The sequence below is a fragment of the Delphinus delphis genome, chromosome 7 (assembly GCF_949987515.2).
Source record: "Delphinus delphis chromosome 7, mDelDel1.2, whole genome shotgun sequence".
NCBI classification, from domain to species: Eukaryota; Metazoa; Chordata; class Mammalia; order Artiodactyla; family Delphinidae; genus Delphinus; species Delphinus delphis.
The window spans coordinates 71,059,055-71,079,113 of NC_082689.1; the positions used below are offsets into that span (position 1 = coordinate 71,059,055).

The window sequence follows — 20,059 nt, forward strand, 5'->3', positions numbered from 1 at the left end:
AGTGGTTGAGAGTCCGCCTGCCGATGCAGGGGACATGGGTTCGTGCCCCGGTCCGGGAAGACCCCACATGCCGTGGAGCGGCTGGGCCCGTGAGCCATGGCCACTGAGCCTGCGCGTCCGGAGCCTGTGCTCCGCAGCGGGAGAGGCCACAACAGTGAGAGGCCCGCGTACCGCAAAAATAAATAAATAAATTAAGAAAATAAAATTAATTTGATAATAGGTTTGAATTCCAAGGAAATCTCTGTTGGTATTTTTGCCTGGTACCCTGATCTTTTAAACAGTGCGCTAAATAGAATTGAACCTTTTCTCAGTAACTTAAGAGTTATGGTGACAAATCAGTGACTGCCTGATTTAATGCAGTGATGCTTATGGATCAGTGAAGTTCATGGAGCTGTTTGCTCATATGCTGCTTGAAGGCCTGTTCTTTGTATAGTTTTCCTCTTCTCTTGATTGCTATTCATTTTCACTAACAATTAGCATATGGATACCATCCATCTGATTATTTTGTAGCAGCCCTACCCTCAACCCGACCCTTTTTCCCCATTATTTCTTGCTTTTGATTTGTCGTGGCCAGGCAGAATAGCTGACCAGCTTATTTAAAATGTTTGAAAAGCTGTGGATAAATAAGCTTTGAACCAGGACCTCTCTTAGGAGGTTATTTATTTATTTGTTTTATTATGTTTTGTTTTTAGGCTTTAGGACATGAACTGCTAAAACAGCTATTTTGGGTTTCTGGAGCCATCCCCCCCCCCTTTATTTATTTTGAAGAGATCATGAGCTCTATTTTAGATAAATAAGATATTTTTAACCAAGTTCTAACATTTAGATTATTTTATATTGGGGGTATCCAGTGGTTGTACTTAACTTATTTGAAAAATAAAATGTAGTCTACAGAATAAACATACACTTGGAAGCTCTGTAGGATAGCACCATCTTTCTTACCAAATTATTAAAAATGCTACTTCTCTGAAGTTGATTTTTTTTTTCCTTTTTTTTTTTAAATCTTGGTATAACTCAGATGTCTTTTTTTTTCTGCCAGTAAGTACAGGACACCTGAGAAAAAGATCTGGAAAAGGAAAAAAACTGTTTGTTTGTTTCTTCCTTTTTTTTTTAAACTTTGAAGGGAAAGTTGCCTAGCTCGTGATAGATGGGGAAGGACAGCTCGAGGAGGATGTTGCATTGCGGCTGTAAAGCTTGAGACATGTCAGAACGTCAGGGCTTTCATTTCTGTTGCCTGCATCAGAGAGCAAATGGAGTCATCCTTTTCCTCTATGTAATCATAAAATAATGGCTTAAACACTAAGTGTGTTTTGCATTTCAGGTTATGGTTTTGTCGACTTTGACAGTCCTGCAGCAGCTCAGAAGGCTGTGTCTGCCCTGAAGGCAAGTGGGGTTCAAGCTCAAATGGCAAAGGTGAGTTGAGAGCCAGTTCTCACTGCTCTGGTCTCTGGCTTTGGTTCTGAAGCTAGATACGTGGCTTTTCCTGTCACCATCCAAGTTCTTCCTTCCATCCCAGTGAGCCACAGTTACCTGTGGACACTTGTCCCGTGCCTTCGCATCCTCAATGGTAGCTATTTTGCCAAAGACTGTTCCTCATAAATTTATATGTGAAGAAGGGTTTTATAACTGTATAAAATTTTACATAGCAGATTATGTAACCCCCTAAGTAAATGGAGAAATAGCACCAGATTTTCTCAGGTAAGTGGGTACTTGTGGGCTGAAGCTCTGTACTGTATTTTTTAAAATAATTTTAAAATGTCAATGCTTAAGGAATTAATACATTTTAGAAACACTTCCGAAGGTAATTGTGTATAGAATGTCATATTATGAAAGAATAACAAAATACAATCACATATGTATGCGTTGTACAAATATACTAGTAGTTTTAATGCAATGTAAGCTACAGATACTATTTCCTCTGTGTAAAAGTCAGTGATTTTTAGACATTGGTTATTTATGGATTATAAATCTTCTCTTTAGTGGTTCTGCAGTAGCTTTATTCAGGACTTGTTTTGATGAACTCTTAATCACTGAAGTGGTATTTATGCTCCAGTCTTATTGCCTAAATGTAAACTTGGCATACCTAGTGCCAAGTGCATACCTAGTGCCTAAAGTGCATTTATATCATACCTAGTGCCTAAAGTGCATTTATTAAGATACTCATACAATTATGTACATATTTTTTTATTTGTGGTTTTTGAATTGCTACAGAACATATTTTCAAGTTTGAAACTTGACAGTTTGATATCTTGTATATTCTTTTCAAAAGATCGATAATTTTATATTATCTAGTGTCTTGAAGTACAGAGGAAAGTAATTTTGTGCTGTCCTCTGCTGCTTCTGAAGAGTAGCATGTGGTCATTCCCTGAAGGGTATTCACATTTCCATAAGGAAAGAAGATTTATGGAAGTTAAAGAACCCGGGTTGAGATAAGTTACCTGCTAAGACCTTAAAGCTGTTGAAGGACATATATGCAGCTACGAGGATAGAGATTTACCTTGATTAAAAGATCAGCACGGGGCTTCCCTGGTGGCTCAGTGGTTGAGAGTCCACCTGCCGACACAGGGGACAAGGGTTTGTGCCCCGGTCCGGGAAGATCCCACGTGCCGCAGCACGGCTAGGCCCGTGAGCCGTGGCCGCTGAGCCTGCGCGTCCGGAGCCTGTGCTCCGCAACGGGAGAGGCCACAACAGTGAGAGGCCCGCGTACCGCAAAAAAAAAAAAAAAAAATCAGCGTGAATAAAGATTTCAGGAATTGATGAAAGGGATCACCTTTCTAAAGTAATCCTTGACTTTTAATATTTTTAGACCTTTGGATTGAGTTGGACTTATTTCAGATGTTTTTAAACTCCAGAGGAAGAAACTAAAATAAACAAACTGTAAATACTAAGCCGTGATTTTTAGATTACTTGTCCATAATATACAGCAGTTTCCTGTGGTATTGTTGAAAGACAGTGATTATGAGGCTTGAAATATATTTAATTGTGAGTATGCAATACCTAAGTTGTATATGATTTACAGAATGTTTAATACGCCTATGTAAACAATGGGTAACCATACATTTTCTAAGCAGGACTTTTAAGGCACAATTGGAAAAGGGCTCTATTTTTCCCTCTGTTCTGTCCATTTCCTCTACTCTGTGAAGCTCCTGTTTCTTCTTCTCATGGATAAAATCTAGGGCAGGTCCCATGACTTTTCTGGCTACTCTCGTAATTTTGAAAAGTTCCTTCAGTTGTTTCTTTCATTTCAGGTCTTTCTGGTTAATTTTTTTCAGTAGAATGCCCCTTAATTGTTTTCATATCCAAATTTCAGGGAACATAATTGTCTTTCAGTACATTTTCAGCCTTTCTATATGTATTTACACCAATCTCAGTACAATATTTTAAACAAGATGTTTAAGGGGGAAATCTCAGGTTATATTCCAAATACAGTTTGTAAATGTCAGAATTGTGTAGAGGTTTTGAAAACTCTGCTGAGAGTCAGCAAAAAGGGATGTGTGTCTTGGGTGCCGCTGGTGCTAAGAGAAATGACAACTTACAAAGCAGTTGTCTGCTAACAACCATATTGATAATTTGGTGATCAAGAAGTGATATTTTAGGGCTTCCCTGGTGGCGCAGTCGTTGAGAGTCCGCCTGCCGATGCAGGGGACATGGGTTCGTGCCCCAGTCCGGGAGGATCCCACATGCCGCGGAGCAGCTAGGCCCGTGAGAGGGAGAGGCCACAGCAGTGAGAGGCCTGTGTACCGCAAAAAACAAAAACAAAGTGATATTTTAAAAGTTTACATCCCAATATAACCATGTATTACGTGTATACAGACACACGTGCAGATGTGTAACAAATGTATTTAGTTGCATTTTAGGAAATTGGGGGTTGTGATTAATGGTAATACATTATACTTCTTACTTGAAATAATATGAAATAGGCTCCTGGTTAACATTTTGATGCTGAATGTCTGATTTTTTTTTTTTAAGAACACATTTCCAATGCTAAGTGTGTGATACCTATAATTGAAATGTCCAATCCTGTTTATTTGACAAAATTTTGAGTGCCGTATAATATTAAAACTTCTCCCTTCCCCCAGCTCTGGTCTGCTCTAAGCAGTAAGCTTGTCCTGGGATGGGAGCATGGTTAGTTTCTTTCCTATTTCCCAAATGTGTGTCTTTCCCACTCTTCCATAGCTAGCTGTGGTTTCTAACCCCTCCAAGGTTGGAGCAGTGGCAAAGGATGGGAAAGTTTCTTGACCTGACAATTATGTGATATGGTGTTGATTTCTCTGGGCAGACAGAGAACTGATGCTTTCCTTAGTAGAATGCTTTGCTCTCTCCCCTGTAGTTCCTTCAAGCTAGAGAAGACGTGTCCTCAGGCTGTTAGCCTCAGCTCCTGAGAATCTAAGGGTCTGCCTTCAGCCCCTTTCTTCTAGGGCCTTCTAATCCTTCAAGACAGCCTTCCTGGAAGGCTCTAACACAACCCTGGGCCAACTCTACCTGTGTGGCCCACATTGATGTGTTTGCCAGCTGTCTGTGGGAGACTAGTTACCTCCCAATTGCACTTATAGGCCCCTTCAACCAGCCTTTGCCTTTTAGATTCCTCAGGCGTAAGTCAGACATTGATTCATTGTATCCACCAAGCTCCAGAGGTCACAGACCATGCCTCCTGAGGGGCCTGTTGAAGCCCCTCTTGCTGGACTGGCAGTGATGGGGGAAGCAGCCCCTGTGGTGGGACTCAGAACACATCAGCGGTTCTCTCCACGTGCGTGTTCATTCCACCCTCTCCAGCCCCTCCCAGGCAGACGAGAGGTGGGTGGTCAGCTGAGCCTCTCAAGCCAGATCTCAGCCACTCCTATGCAGACTTTGTGTAGGTGGTCTGGTTTCTCACTCTGGAACGTGGGCATGCCTGAAACCCATTTTTTGGTGACTTCTGCTGAAACAAAGTTAGAAAGAGGACTATTTTAACAACCTGCTCCAGGTACTACAGAGGCCTTTTTTAGAGCGGCCCCATGAGCACTTACCTAGGCATCTTTTCAGTGCCGGTGATATTGAGTAGCATAATATATTAAATATATCCTGTTTGAAGAAGTCTTTACAATGCATTTAGTCAGAACCGGACTGGGCATAGATTGGCACTGTACGTTGTGTCAACAGTGCACTTTGAAGGCCAGCTTTCCCGTGGACTGTTAATGAGCACTGTTCAAAGACCTCCTTAGGTGGCTTGGACTGTAAATTGGCTAGGAAAAGTGATCCCTTCCTACATCATCTGTAGGGAGGGAACAATGCACGGGTTCAGAGATGCTGGCAGTGTGCCAACATTCTGCACGTTGTGAATTTCTTCGGGTCTCTGTAGGATGACTGAGTTTCCTGGACCTGATTTCTTTTTTATTATATCATTAACGTTACAAAAGGTATTTTAAATGCTAGAGGGTCCATTGTTCTGTGCCACGGAACCATGGGTTTGAGTATCAGGAGTTGACTTACCCCCTTTATGCTGACTGGATAAAGGAGCATCTGGCATGTACCTTTTGTGGAGACAGTTTATAAAAGTTTAGGTCTGGCTCCCATGTTTGGGTGACAAGGGACCTGTCACTGTCCACTTTCCTCTAGTGAATTAATCTGGACACTATAAAGTTTTGAAAATTCACATTGCCACATATTAAAGGCTTGCTTTCTTACATAATCAGAAAAAATTAAGGGCCATTCCACTAGGCGAGTCTGGGGAGTGGGGGAGAATATAATATTGTTTGACACTTTGACTACCGGAGTTGAAAAAGAACTCCACAGATATTCAAAACTGAATTATAAAGCTACAATTGGAGAGCGTTGGACAACAATGGTTGTTTCTTATTCGTGTTTTAATTTCAGTGCCTTGCTTGGTACTTGGCCTATGGTAGATACCAAATGTTTGTTTTAGTGATGATCAAAGAAGCCAATTAAGCAAGAGAAAAACTTCCCAGTTTGGGCAGATATGGAGAGATAGCAATGGGACATTTAAAAATTATATTTATTGAGTCTATCAAGTGCCCTGATGAAATTTACCACAGGTTTTCCAAAAGGCTCAAGGTTAAACTTGAGCCATGTATGTTAAACTTGGCATTTGTTTCAAATGTGTGCATTTTTCAAAATAAAAGACTCAATCTATGAAAAGAAGAAAAAAACCTCAGATAACGAGCTGAAAAGATACAAAACTCGAGTCAACATTGGTGATATCTGTTAATAGAGTGACTTCTGTAGGCCTTTCCGCAATACCTCTTAAGACCTGCTGGGGGTCGGCGGATCGCCCTGTGTTATTTGCCTAGCTGTATGCTCGCATTTTTTTCAGTAAATAGGCAGTCAAAGGAGCAGGAATTTAATCGCCCTTCCACACAGAGGTCTACCATGCTTCAAGCAGTTTGCATTCACATGCCCATGAGCAGCTATCTGCTGGTTGGTGAACCTACTCAGTACAAGAGAAAACAGATATCTGGTCTTCCTGCCAGGTCCCTTTCTTGAATTTTAGGAACCATTCCACACGCATAGGGAGGTTTTTGTTAATTTCTTTCAGATGATGACTGAGTGCTTTACACCATGAGGGACCTCCAAGCCCCACTTTTCTACTCAAGCGAACATTAGCGGCCATTTATCCCTCTCATGGCCAATGTGGGATCCAAGTGTTCTACCTGTTAAAGAAGCCATTGAACCCTTTGCATGCCTAGGGATATAAAGAGGCCTGTTAGCCCCATTTTTATGTCTGACCACCCATAATTTACAGAAAAATTGTTTTTTGACATAGCATTGTATGTAATAAAACAGAGTTACGGTTGTCCCTGATTTTAAAGGGGCGAAATTACCCTTATTCAAGAACCACTCTCACGTAGTACAAGTACTGTATGTTCCGTTTACTAGGAATGTATGGTGATTAGAATGCATGGACCCTTTGGTGATCAGATATTCTTGTGGCCATTGCTGCCAGCTTGGAGTTGCTTCTCTTTTTTGTTTTGTTTTGTTTTTTTTTACTTGCAACTTTGTATGCAATGTGTGCAGGATAAGTTGACCATTTGAAAAGAAGGATAAATACTGTTTAGCCCTAGAGGTCATTCCAAATGAAGAGAGCTAGTTGACTGTTCACTATTGAAAAAAAATGCGTTAAAATCACAGGAAATATCTACCTGTATTTAGTCTATCTTATCTCACTATTCATCATAGAGTGGGTTAGGAGCTCAAATTTCTGATTCTGATTTAGCACTTTTTATTATTTTTTTGCTTCATTGGTAAACATTCAAGTTGAATTAACATTTTAAAGAATAACTTTTTTTTTTTTTTGCTGCATTGGGTCTTCATGCAGGCTTTCTCTAGTTGTGGCGAGCAGGGGCTACTCTTCGCTGCGGTGCGCGGGCTCCTCATTGCGGTGGCTTCTCTTGTTGTGGAGCGCATCGTCTAGGCACAGGGGCTTCAGTAGTTGTGGCACACGGGCTCTAGAGCGCAGGCTCAGTAGTTGTGGCACACGGGCTTAGTTGCTCCGCAGCATGTGGGATCTTCCCGGACCAGGGCTTGAACCCATGTCCCCTGAATTGGCAGGCAGATTATTAACCACTGTGCCACCAGGGAAGACCCAAGAATAACATTTTTATTAATAGTTTAATAGCAACTAAACCACAGATTTAGAAAGTACTTAGTTACCTACATTGTCAGCCCTTTTGAAAATACTTCACAGATGACAAAGTCTATGAACATTCTTAAATATTCTTAAATGTTAGTCATTTAGATTTTAATAATTGTAACTCAAAAGGAAAGCTCACGGGCTTCCCTGGTGGCACAGTGATTGAGAATCCGCCTGCCAATGCAGGGGACACGGATTCGAGCCCTGGTCTGGGAAGAACCCACATGCTGCGGAGCAACTAAGCCCATGCACCACAACTACTGAAGCCCATGAGCCTAGAGCCCGTGCTCCGCAACAGGAGAGGCCACCGTAATGAGAAGCCTGCGCACTGCAACAAAGAGCCCACGCTCTCTGCAACTAGAGAAAGCCCATGTGCAGCAACGAAGACTCAACGCAGCCAAAAATAAAATAAATAAATTTATTTTTAAAAAAAGAAAGCTCACAATATTTATGATACATGTTTCTTATGTAACATTTTTTATGCCACATCTTTGTCCGAGGTGTGTTTTAATGCTCTTTAATTAGGGAGTTCCCTGAATCTGACTAAGCGTGATTCAGAAATCTTTCTAATAAGATAGACTTGATCACATCACTCCCTTGCTTCTGTGCCTCCAGAGGCTGCAGATTTTTTAGGGCGTGGCTTTCTAGCTGCAGCACAGGGACAAGGCTCCCCCTTCCTCCTCCTCCCTTCACCCAACAAAGTATAACGCCTGAAATCACAGGATAAACATGGTTTATCTTCCTGCAGTGTCAGTATGACTCGAAAGTATTAATTCAGAAATACTGTTTCCATATGAAACAAACTCAAATAGTTAGGGAGTAGATTGCAACATCTACGTGATTTTTTTTTTTTTTTTTTTAGATAAAATACAAGCCTTCAAGGAAACGTTGCAGCTCTGGCAAGGCTACTTTATCCTTTGCCCACACACTCTTCAGGATACATAGTCATTCTCTTTCGTGCTAGCATTGCTTAAGTGGAAAAGTTTAAGCAGTGATAACTGACCAAAAAAGTCATACTCCTTGGATAGCTTTTCACAATCTGGTTTTCAGCCTCACGCCTTATGCTTGTTTCTCAAGTCTCAGCTCAATGTCATGCCCTCTGTAAAGTGTTCCCTAATAAAGACAAGCTCCCCTATCTGTCCTCCCATTGTGATATGTATACATCTCTGTTACAGCATTCATTATATGTGTTTTTATCTCCCCAACTCAACTATAAACGGCTAGAAGACAGACCTGGAGTCACAGTTATTGTATAAGAGGGTCTGGGATGGACAGAATGCACTATAAATGTCATTGGGCTGTATTAGGCTACAGGACCCCACTTTCAGAGAGAAATAACCCTATCTGTGTTCACCAACTAAGGACCAGACTTCCACGGGAACAAATACAGTCTTGTGCACTCCAGGAAAGATTCAGGGACTTGGGAGGTTAGAGCCAACATGAGATAGTTAATTGAGGAGCTGTGGATTAATTGGGTGAAGTCAGGGAAGGTAGTGAATAAAGTGGAAATAAGGAATTAAAATTTTAGCTTGTAGTCCACCTGAGAAGAAATTGAAAATTTTAATACCAAAGACCATTTTGTTCTTCCCTTTATTCTGAAGCAATTTATCTATTACTGTCATGCATTTATTAAATCGCTTTACAATTTTTGTACATTAAAGATATGCTTTATGTAATTTTCAGTGGGAGGTTTTGCCGGGCATAAGGTAATCAGTGGTACCACCCTGACTTTATCTACTTTCAGACAGAAGCAAAGGTAGTTGCCATTTTTGTTTAGTCTGTCAAGGGTTAATGAAGTTAAGTTTCTGGCTTGCTACTGAGCACTTGAAATTTTTTAATTTTTTTCCTGGACACAACCGCACTGACACCCCTGAGAGTCTGGGCCACCCAGGTTGGGAGCTTCTGCTCCATACCTTTGGGACTGGCCTGGTAACAGGCTGCCTTCTGTCAGAACCGGGAAGTCATAGGGACAGTACTTTCTGCCCATAGTTTCTCAGTCTTTGGTAACTTTAATTCTTGGGACTACCAGGGTATTTGCCATTCCCTAGGATACCAGATTGTTGTTTTAAATCTTAAAGGTCAGTTACTTTTACTTGCAGATCATCTGAAAGGAAAGGTTTTATTTCAGGTTTAATTAATGCCCGGATACATTTGAAAGTAGAGACTTTGTACAAATATGCGTATGTTTCACATATATTTTTAAAGTACTGTGCATTTTGGAAATTTAAATATAATGAGTGTGCTGTTCTGTTGCCTAAGGCTAAGACATCGGTTAATGACTTTGCTAATAGTGCTTGTTAAAGAAAAATCATAAACTTGCATAGTTCAATATGTAAAGATACAAGTGGTAGTAAGATCAAAGGAAAGCCTGTTTTAAAGTTAAGATCATCCTAATCTCACAGTTGCCGAGATGAGTTTTTACTTGGTCAGAAAATATTCCAGATAGCATATAAGCTTATTTCCTGATGATTTAACACCAGACTCAGTAAATATACATAGCTGTTACTGGTTCTCAGAAAACTCAGTTGCTATCTTTGGTTTCAGCTGATTTTACCTCAGCAGTGCAAAGGTGGGTGGGAAATGATCTAATTGCTGCTTTTCGAACTTTCATATGCATTTGTACTGCCTGGAGATCTTATTAAAATGCAGTTTCTGATTCTGTAGGTCTGGGTTGGGGCCTGGAATTCTACATTTCTGGTAAGCTTGCAGGTAATTCCATCCCTGCTGGCCCCTGGATCACTCTTAGAGTAGCAAAGATTTAGCAAAACTCCCTTCCCCCATCTACATTTGAGTTCAGCTTTATCCAGATTCTAAAACTTGTACTGCCTTGAGTCTGTCATTTTGTATGACTTTGTGGGGTTTTGTTTTTGTTAATTTAGGAAGTCCTCTATTTCCCATTGGTGATCACAACTCAGAGGTAGTAATGACTCTGCTGTAGAGCAAAAGAAGGGAATTTGGGCAAAATCCCACTGGACTTTAGTTGACTTAGTCCAGAATCCGTCGTGTGTTTCTGGATTGAATTATTAGCAGTAACAGCCATTTGTGCAATAGTGTGCCCAAAATGGGCTCCTAAAAATAGTAGTGGAGGAGAGGTTATTTTGTAGAACACTGCAAACAGCTGAGAGTTTTGCTTCCATGAGGGCATCCTCTCCAACTCAGCGACTCCTGCCAGCGCTTCTGCTTCCAAACCTGCCAAGAATGGTTTGGTGGGGTCGTGTCTGACCTGCACAGATTGTCCAAGCTTCAGACACTGTTTTCAAGTGTTCTTGGTGACTCGGGTGTTCTGTAGTTCCCATGATCTCACTTGCTAGTACTTTCAAAGGAACTGAGCTAAGAGAGTGGCCAAGTAAAAGTGTGTTCACATATCTCACCTTCTGCTGGAAATTAATAGACAGTTCTCTGTTCGGTTTTAGCAACAGGAACAAGATCCTACCAACTTGTATATTTCTAATTTGCCACTGTCCATGGATGAGCAAGAACTTGAAAATATGCTGAAACCATTTGGACAAGTTATTTCTACAAGGATACTACGCGATTCCAGTGGGACAAGTCGTGGTGTTGGCTTTGCTAGGTAAGCACGCTACCTGTCTTCTTGTCAACAACAGTAGCTCTGCTATATTTCCTGGAAAATAAAAATTGAGCAAGGAGAGAGAATTTAAGCCAGGGTTCTAGGAGCCAGTTGTACCATGAACTTAAATTATGCATAAAAAATCGTTCGCATTTTTCCAAATCTTTTGGAAGCTCATTAGGATTCTTGAACCTGAGGACACTAAATATTTGGTGACCTAGGGGAAGGAAATACCACATGAGCAGTAGTTCTGCAAGTATGTTTCCTTAATAATTTGACTAATTAGATCAAGATGCCTAAACTTCTTAAAAACAACAAGCTCAGGCTCCTAAATTTTGTAAATAAATTGGTATTTTTGACTCATTAGATGGAACTTTGGTTCATCATCAATAAGGTCAGTGAATTAGATTTTTAAGTGAAATATTTCAAACGCTCAGAAAAGTACAACAGACACCTGTCTAACCCCCCCCAAGTGTTACACACGTTGCAACATTTTACAGTTTTTGCCTAGATTTTTTTTTTTAAGAAGTAAAATGTTGCAGATATCTAAACTACCCTCATTCCTTCCATCTTATTTTTATCCCTTCCTCCCCAGAAAGGATACTTCCGTGTAATGGTTAGTTTGCTTCCTTTAAAAACCTTAAACAAAAGAAGCTTTGGTTTTTGACGTAGTTGCAATCTGAAAGCCTGCGTACAAAAACTGATTTTACATCATTTAGCAACCTATTAATACTGTGCAGTAACGGATAACGTCTACATGTCTTAAAGTATTGACTTTGGTTTTGGAGGGGAAATTGCTGACGTTTTACTTTCCTATACATTATCCTATTTGATGACAATCGCATCTACCTCAGGCCTGTGAGATCAACAAAGCAAGCACTTTTCACTCTTTCACATATAGGAAAATTGAGTTAAAGAAAGGACTTTATCATTGTCACAGGGCTGCCAAGCAATGAAGCAAGGTCTAGTACCTGGTTCTTCTGGCTTTCAGTCCATTACTCTTTCTGTTAGGCCAGACGATTTTATAATAAAACGAAGGTATTCTACAGGTGGAAAGTCACCAAGGCCAGCATCCCCAGTGTGCACTTCATGGGTTAAAAGGACCCAGGTGAAACAGTGAAAGGCCCAGCGCCATCTGAAAATCGTCCCTCTGTGGGTGTTCCTCTGAAAGCAGATCAAGGACTTTCATTTCTGTATCCAAAGATAGAACCCAATTAAATTCTGTTGCTTTTAAAAACTATTAAAAACCACCCATTAAAACCAAGGTGCAACTCTTCTGGGCAGTCCAGGAGTGTAGTGCATTTTGAGCAGATTATTCAGTGTTTTTTCCATTAAAGAAAAATAAATCAAAATGATTTAATTCCCCTGAAAGGTTTCTCAGGCGTTCTTAGCCACCTGCAGATGTGGAATAAGTTGTTAGGCTCCATCCTTTAATTCCTCCTCTAAAGCCAAGATGACAAAGAAGGTACATAATTGACTTCACTAATTTAATTTTAAACTTCAAGCTAATGAGAAAAACTGGTAAGACACATCCTCTGATTAACACCTGTTCTTATCATGACTTTTGAGTCTGTCATTTTTTTGAATATGTAAAAGGAAAGACCATCTTTAAAATGACCAATATCCCAGCAGCACTAAATACACTAGTATTTTAAACTGGTATTTTTATTTTTAATTCACTATCATGACTAACAAAGCTATTGTGTATTGATTATCAGTTTTTCTACAAGTGGGAAAAAAATATACATTTCCTATGCTTGGTATTAAATACTCTTTGTATAATTTATTTCTTTTATGATCCTGAATGTACTGTGTGGTTATCAAGTTTTTATTTTACTATGGAAGCACACAAACAACAGTTAAATAAAAGATAGAATAAACCCACTTTTTCCTATCATTCACATTTTTGTTAGTTTTCATTTGTATCCAATAAACCTATAGGATTGTATTCATGTGCACAGGACAAAATGCAAACTAAGGTATCTCTGACTATTTACGTGTTTTATTTTTATGTATAAATAGGATGGAATCAACAGAAAAGTGCGAAGCCGTTATTGGTCATTTTAATGGAAAATTCATTAAGACGCCACCCGGAGTTTCTGGTATGTTGTTTGTCTAAAATTGTATCAGTAATCTTTTGTTTAGGATGTGGTGCCTCTTATATCAAGAACAAAAAACTCCTCATTTAGCTCTTTAAAATTTATTTCTTTGGATCTACAAGTAAGACTTCAAAATTCACTTCTCCCAACTGTTTAAATATGAATGGAAGCATAGAGAAACAAACTTATGGTTACGGGGTGGGAGGGGGCATGAATTGGGAGACTGGGACTGACATATACACACTACTATATATAAAATAGATAACTAGTAAGGACGTACTCTATAGCACAGGGAACTCTTCTCAATACCCTGTAATGACCTTCATGGGAAGAGAATCTAAAAAAGAGTGGATATATGTATATGTATAACTAATACAATTTTCTGTACAGCAGACACTAACACAGCATTGTAAAGCAACTATACTCTAATAAAAAATTCTTTTAAAATTCAAAAAAAAATGAAACGTAAGCTTAGGAAAAAAAAAATATATATATATATATATATATATATATATATATACACACACACATATGAGTGGAAGCAGACCCAGTGGTAAGGAGGTGTGGGACTTGCAGAGCATTCAGAAGCCACTCCTCCTTGGATGAGGAAGCCATCCTCTAACTCACCTCATCACCATCCTCAATAAATATCCTGTCAGTCCTATCCGTTGAGGACTGTGGTACTTTCCACCCTGGCTCGCGCCTTCTTTCTGGAAGATGTCAGCATGTGTTACCCCTCCCCCTTACAGTGCCTGGACTCAACTTCTGTGGCCCCTCCATCCACTCCTCTGTGGCCACTTCCTCCCATTGCTCTGCCCCGTGTTGTCTTGACCAAGAAAACACCGCACCTCAGGAGCTTTTCATTCCAACGTTACAGCCCCTCTAGCTCCCACTAAACCTGGTCTGAAATACAGTGGGCTCCAGCTTGATCAGACCCTCAGCATCACTGGTCCTCCCTCAGCCTCTCACCCTTACCTAGATAGCAATTCTCAGTTTTCACCAGCCTGCTCAGCCCTCTCCCTAAACTGCTCCCACACCCCAATCCTAAGGAGATGACTTCACTTCCCTTTAATCAGGCTGTCCTGTCTTGCCCTTTCAACAGCTTCCTCTGCTGCCATTGGGTTACTGTCTGCATAGTGCCCTGAGGACACCCACCTGTACGGGCAGCATTTAACATGTTTACACGTGTCAGTGCACTAAACTAAGCTCCTCGAAGGCAGAGGCTGTTTTCTTATCTTTCTGTGTTCATGCCTAGCTCAGTACTTGAACCGTACTGTTCAAGCACCAGTAACTGTTTGTTGGTTTTGCATAAATTTCACTTCACTATTCACCAAGACAACACTACCTATTTGCAAGCTAGCGTGCAAGCGGCTGACCACAAACTAGAAGACGTTTCCATTTGTGCGTGTGTAACTAGCGTTCAGTATTTATTCTTCTGTAGCTCCAAGGTTCCATCTTTAACTGGATGGCTGATGATTATGATTAGGGATCCACTTTACTTTTCTGTATCCAGGTGAGTCTCACTTCATAGAGAATCTGTATATAAGTGTGTACGATACCACGGACTAACTGCATCCTTTAATACCAAAATCTGACAGCATACAGTTTGCATGGCTGTATGTGAGCTTGAGCTAGAGCATAAAATACAAGGTCTAGACGTACGCTCTTCCAAGGAACTCAGCCTTGTGAAAGAGCTTCCTTTTCTGTTTTTTAAGTCAGTTTTGTTGTTCCATCCACAACACTTGAGTTGAAAGAAAAAAAAAAGAAACGAGAGGGGAATATTTTTACCTTCCAACCAAGTAAAGACAAGGGAGAAATTTCATACGTGGGAGGCTTCTGCCAGCCTTGCCCGGCGGGGCCTTCCAAGGCCCCTGCACACAGCTGCCCCCCGTGTTCTCCTCGCTTTCCATGCCATCCTCAGCATGGGCAGAACCCCAGAGTATTATGTAAGTCCCTTCGAAGGGCTGCTCACCCAACCCACCTGTGACCTCGTTACTTTCTCAGCTCATTCTTGCATGCAACAAGGAGATTTCGAGAAGGAAAAACACCCCAGCACACATTTGTTTTGATGTTGTATCAAAGATAAGATCTACCGGCTCCCTGAATGAAATAGATCTCAGGGTGTCACGAATTGAGGTTGGACAGTTTCCTTTTTTCTCCAAAGGACTTCATGGTTGTGTCATTTAACTGTTTTCTTTGAAGTAGGTTTGAAGACTCTTGGTCACACCCATTCTAGGAAGAAAAAGACCTTGTTTTCCAAACCACACGCAAATAATTGTAGGATTCTCTGCACCTTTGCAATGAATAGTTTCTTCCAAGTAGTGCTAAGGGTCAAAGCGAGCGTAAGAACCAGATGGGTTCCTTCTCCATGGAGAGCATCCGGGCAGGGAAGACAACCAGGACTTAACTTTATGCCATTTTCTGATGTTTGATGATCTCTCACATGTTTTAGTCTTGGTTCCCAGCTAGACTGCATGTCCTTAGCGGCAAGGGCTGGGTTTTATATTGTGTTTTATATTGGCGGGAAGGGCTGTGTTTTCTATTTTAATTTTGTGGTAGGCACCAAAAACCTGTGCATCACCCTATACCAGCAGAAGTCACCAAGCGGTTTCCAAGAGCATTTTTCACATAGAGCTCATCACAAGAATCGTGGCTATTTTGATGGCCGTTTTGTATAGCTTTTGCCTTTAAGTGAAGTCGAGCTACTTTTTGGCAAGAGCTTGAAACGTACAATGCGGGATTGGGAAGCATGCTATTCCAGTGAACCCAGCCTTTCCCCAAAACAAGTCTCCAGTGGACTTGAGAACCCACAACAGAATTTGAAACCATTTTCAACTTCTCTGGATTGTTTTTTTGTACACACGATACAAGAATTATCTTTGACTACCTGTCTGTTTATTAGATGCTGCTGTCTCCCTTCCAATTACCTGAATGGCTGCTGTGACATGGGTTTCCCCGTGGAATGCATATGATTATTGTCAGTAGAACCAGATGAAAAACAAAAATATTGTCAGGCAAGGGTAAATTGAATGGGCCTCCACTTTACTGTTTAGATAATGTAGGCTCATTGCTAGGCAGACGTAACATTTCATAAATACAGTCAGAGGATGGTTTATTTAATGATGCAAGTTGTTTAGCGGGCATAAGCAGAATTATCCAGGATGGTTTTGTGTCAGAGTACTCCGATTCTTGCACGACTGACGATTTGCCTGTGACACTGGAGCCAAGTATAGGAAGGAAACCTACATTAGAAACAGTCCCCAAAAGACACTTTCTTTTGAGGACTGAAAAGAAAACGCATCGCGTGAACAGTGCGACGAACAGTAAACTGAACGTAAACTCATCGCGTGGCGCTCTTAAGAAAGTCTCTAGATGGCAAAGCAGAGAGGTCAGCTGTGCACGTGAGTTGTCACTTCTCAGATGCCACCCATCCATCTGCCAACACACTCTTTTCATACCGGGGTGACGTGGCTGGCTTCCCCCATGCCTGGCATACCCCACCCTGGCCTGGGGCCTGGTGCATAACGTAGTATACGTTTAGAGTTCCGTAAAGATCCACTATACCACGTCACGATTTTTTATACAATCTGCTTTCTGAAATCACTTTTTAAAAATCTTGTGCTTTTGTGTCTGATGTTACCACATTTTCAAAAAGGCTTTATCTGACGGCAGATTCTTCAAGTGTACATCATAGTTTGTGTTAAAAAAAAAAAAAAAGTTGCTCAGAAGGCCGTTCCTTCTGTCCTTCCTCCCACTCAGTCTCTCATTTTTCCCTGAAAATGTTGAAATATTGTCCTTTGCTTGGATTTACCTTGATTTCGAGTGCTAGCTGGTTTGCAGAAAGTCAGATTTGCTTGGAAGGACCCCAACAAGGGTAAAAGAAGCAATGACTTCTTTGTGAGACAATCTAGGTGAATTCCACAGAGGTTTAAAATAAGTACGTCCCATTTGCTTGATAAAAATTCCATTATGGAGAAATAGGATGGTGGTGGTTTCCCACACAGTGAACGTTAGAAACGAGAGATGGGTAGAACTGACGTCCAAATTAGGAGACGTGCCCAAGGCAAAAACACTATCACTCATGGCCATGATTCAGGGATTTGTCTGAAAAATATTCTTCCAGTACCTTCCTGGAAGAGAGTACAGTCTCCAAGAAGACTAATGCACATGGCATGTTAGCTGGAACTCTCCTAGGGCTGCTTGCCCTGCACCCGTCGTTTCTGCCTCTGTGGGAGGTGCGCACGACACACACACCCCGTGGATAAAGGCCACGTGTATATTCGGTGCTGCAGGAAGCAGTATGGTCACATCTCTCTTTCTGGACCTCTCCATGACGTGAATGGAGTCTGCCCTTGTGTGCTAAGGGCAGAGAGTTTTTAAAGAAAAGAAAGAAGTGTCTTTTCACTGGATATGTGAGCGCCTTTGAGATGCCCAGTATGGTGCGGACATCATTCTGCCACATCGCCCAAAGCTTTGCCTGTGTCGTGGAGGAGCTCTGTCGTGTTGTGAAGTGCATATGTGACTGCTGGCCTGCTCCATCCAAAGACCTCAGCTTGTTTTACATCTACTTTATGTGTTACTTTGACTTTTCAGATTGGGTACATGCCCAGCAGGGCTTGAAAACCGCTCTTACATTCTGGAACGTTCTGTGTATAGGTAAAATTATTAGGGCCTTGTCCTATGCCAGGAGGCAGAAAAGGTAATGTTTAGGGGAAAAGTTACAAACCTAGTAAAAAACCTGGAAATCTTTCAAGGGTTTTTATTGCCCGTTTCATTTCCCGAATGTTTGGCTTAAGCATTATTAACTCTGTTAAAAACAGAAACGTTTGGCAACTCTAGGACAAAAGAAATACATGTGGAATGTTCCTGACCTTTAAGACAATGTGATCATACCTTTGGGATCGTGATGTGTTCATGTCTGTCTCACCCAGTATGTACAGTAGAGCAGAGTCTGAATGCATGTATTGTTGAGATGTTCCAGCCAAGGGCTGGAATCTTATGAGTAAATCATTGCCATGAAAGCAAAAGTGCTGGAACCATCCTGGGAGGCCAGTGGGGTGAGGGCTGTCTTGCAGATCCCAAACTCCGACTCATTCTCTACCAAGGAGGGAAGTCTGGTTTTTAAAAAGTGACAAGGGACCTCAACTAGAAGTGTGCCAGTGTTTGTTTTAGCTGAAGATCCTTTGAGTGCCCTGCCAGGCTTAGGAGGAGGCTACCTTCAGACAGCTGTTACCACCATGGATCACACCCAGCCTACAGCAGGCCCCTTCCAATCAGTTTTATACCTTTCCACTCTCAGGTTCTGCCAGAGAGGAACAATAAATAGTGGAGTAAGATTTTATAAAAGCATAAGGATCTTGGGTGGAAGATGTAGGTGTTACTATGAAAACAGTTTTCTAAAAGGCATTTGCCAGTAACTTCATCCTTAACTACAGCTTGAACATTTCTTTATTCTATGTGAAGCCAAGGCAGCAACTATAGCCAGCTCTTAAATCTCACAGAATCAAATTCCAGGGAAAACAGGCCAGTCCCTAAAAATGTTTATAACTTCTGAACCGGAAGTTCCTCTCCCGAGAATTTATCTTGATAAGTCAAAGGTAAGAGGAGGGGCCATAGCTCAAAATTTGAGCTCCTCCTGTTGTCATAGTGATAAAATAATAGTAACTAATATTCATTGAACTTTATGTATGTTTATGTATGTTAATTGTAACAATCTTTTGTACAATCTTAAGTACTCTTATTATCCCCATTTCCCAGATTATGAAACCAGAGACGTGCCTGGAGTCACTAGCTAGTAAATGGCAAAACCAAATTTCAAACCCAGGGAGACTAATCTAGAGCCAGTATTCTAACCACCATAGAATCTGACTGCCAATATCGCGTGGGCACTGGAATCAAAGAGATAAAAAAGATAACACACACAGATGTTCATACGGTGTTACAAGAACAAAGAAACTATACATGATCCCTTTTCAAATAGAACATTATGTAACCATTAAAGAAAAGAAAAAATTCTATAACAAGGTAGAGAAAGGTCCACAATGTAAATGGTAGAAGAAAAGGCCCTATCATTGCAAAAATGAAAAATGTGAACTTAGAAGAGTAGTAAATATAGAATATTAAAATATTTATGTTGGAGTGATGGGGAAGTATTGCGTTTTTGTTTTCTATTTAACCTGGCTTGAATGTTGTTTAACCATTATTTTACTGATAAGTAGAGCTGAGTGGGAGATGGAACTACTCTATCAGGGTCAGGAAAGGAGGAGAGATAGAACCTAACAGAGCAGGCGTGGGAGGGTAGGCATCTGCAGAGAGAAGCCGGAGCTCTGCCCTGTGGTAAGAGGACCGCAGGGTTTGGTTAGAAACAAATAGGGGGCTGAAACAGGAAATGATGTCGTGCACACAAAGAAGGGATAGTATTTATTAGATCCTTAGGTTGAAATTTTTAAAAGAGCCCTGGATAGTTTCTTGCATGTCCTTAGTTGAGGGGTCTTGAAAGTAGCCAACAGTTTCAGAAAGGAAGCTAATTACGGTTGCTGAGTGGACCACTTTTCTACAACTGATAGAAAAGCTTCTCTCAAGGGCAGTTTATGTGTTAGAGACTGTTGATTGGGATAAAATACTGCATAGCTAGAAAAATGGGAGTTTTTCTAGCAGTTTCTCTAGCTGTTAGAACTTGGTGAGGAAAAGTTCCACTTCGTTACAAATACAAAGAACTCATAGCCCTCTGAGTGGTTGGATTAGATAAGTGGGGAGGATGTCTGG

General features: G+C 40.9%; 1 protein-coding gene across 4 annotated transcripts in view; it reads left to right on the forward strand.

Moving 5' to 3' along the window:
• RBMS1 (RNA binding motif single stranded interacting protein 1) overlaps window positions 1-20,059 on the forward strand; it is a 211,406-nt gene that overhangs the window by 171,999 nt on the left and 19,348 nt on the right. For all 4 annotated transcript variants that reach the window (XM_060016695.1, XM_060016697.1, XM_060016696.1 and 1 more), the window contains exons 4-6: window positions 1,322-1,413; window positions 11,041-11,198; window positions 13,218-13,297. In XM_060016695.1, coding sequence (XP_059872678.1) covers window positions 1,322-1,413; window positions 11,041-11,198; window positions 13,218-13,297 — 330 coding nt within the window. The remainder of the gene's footprint in view (window positions 1-1,321; window positions 1,414-11,040; window positions 11,199-13,217; window positions 13,298-20,059) is intronic.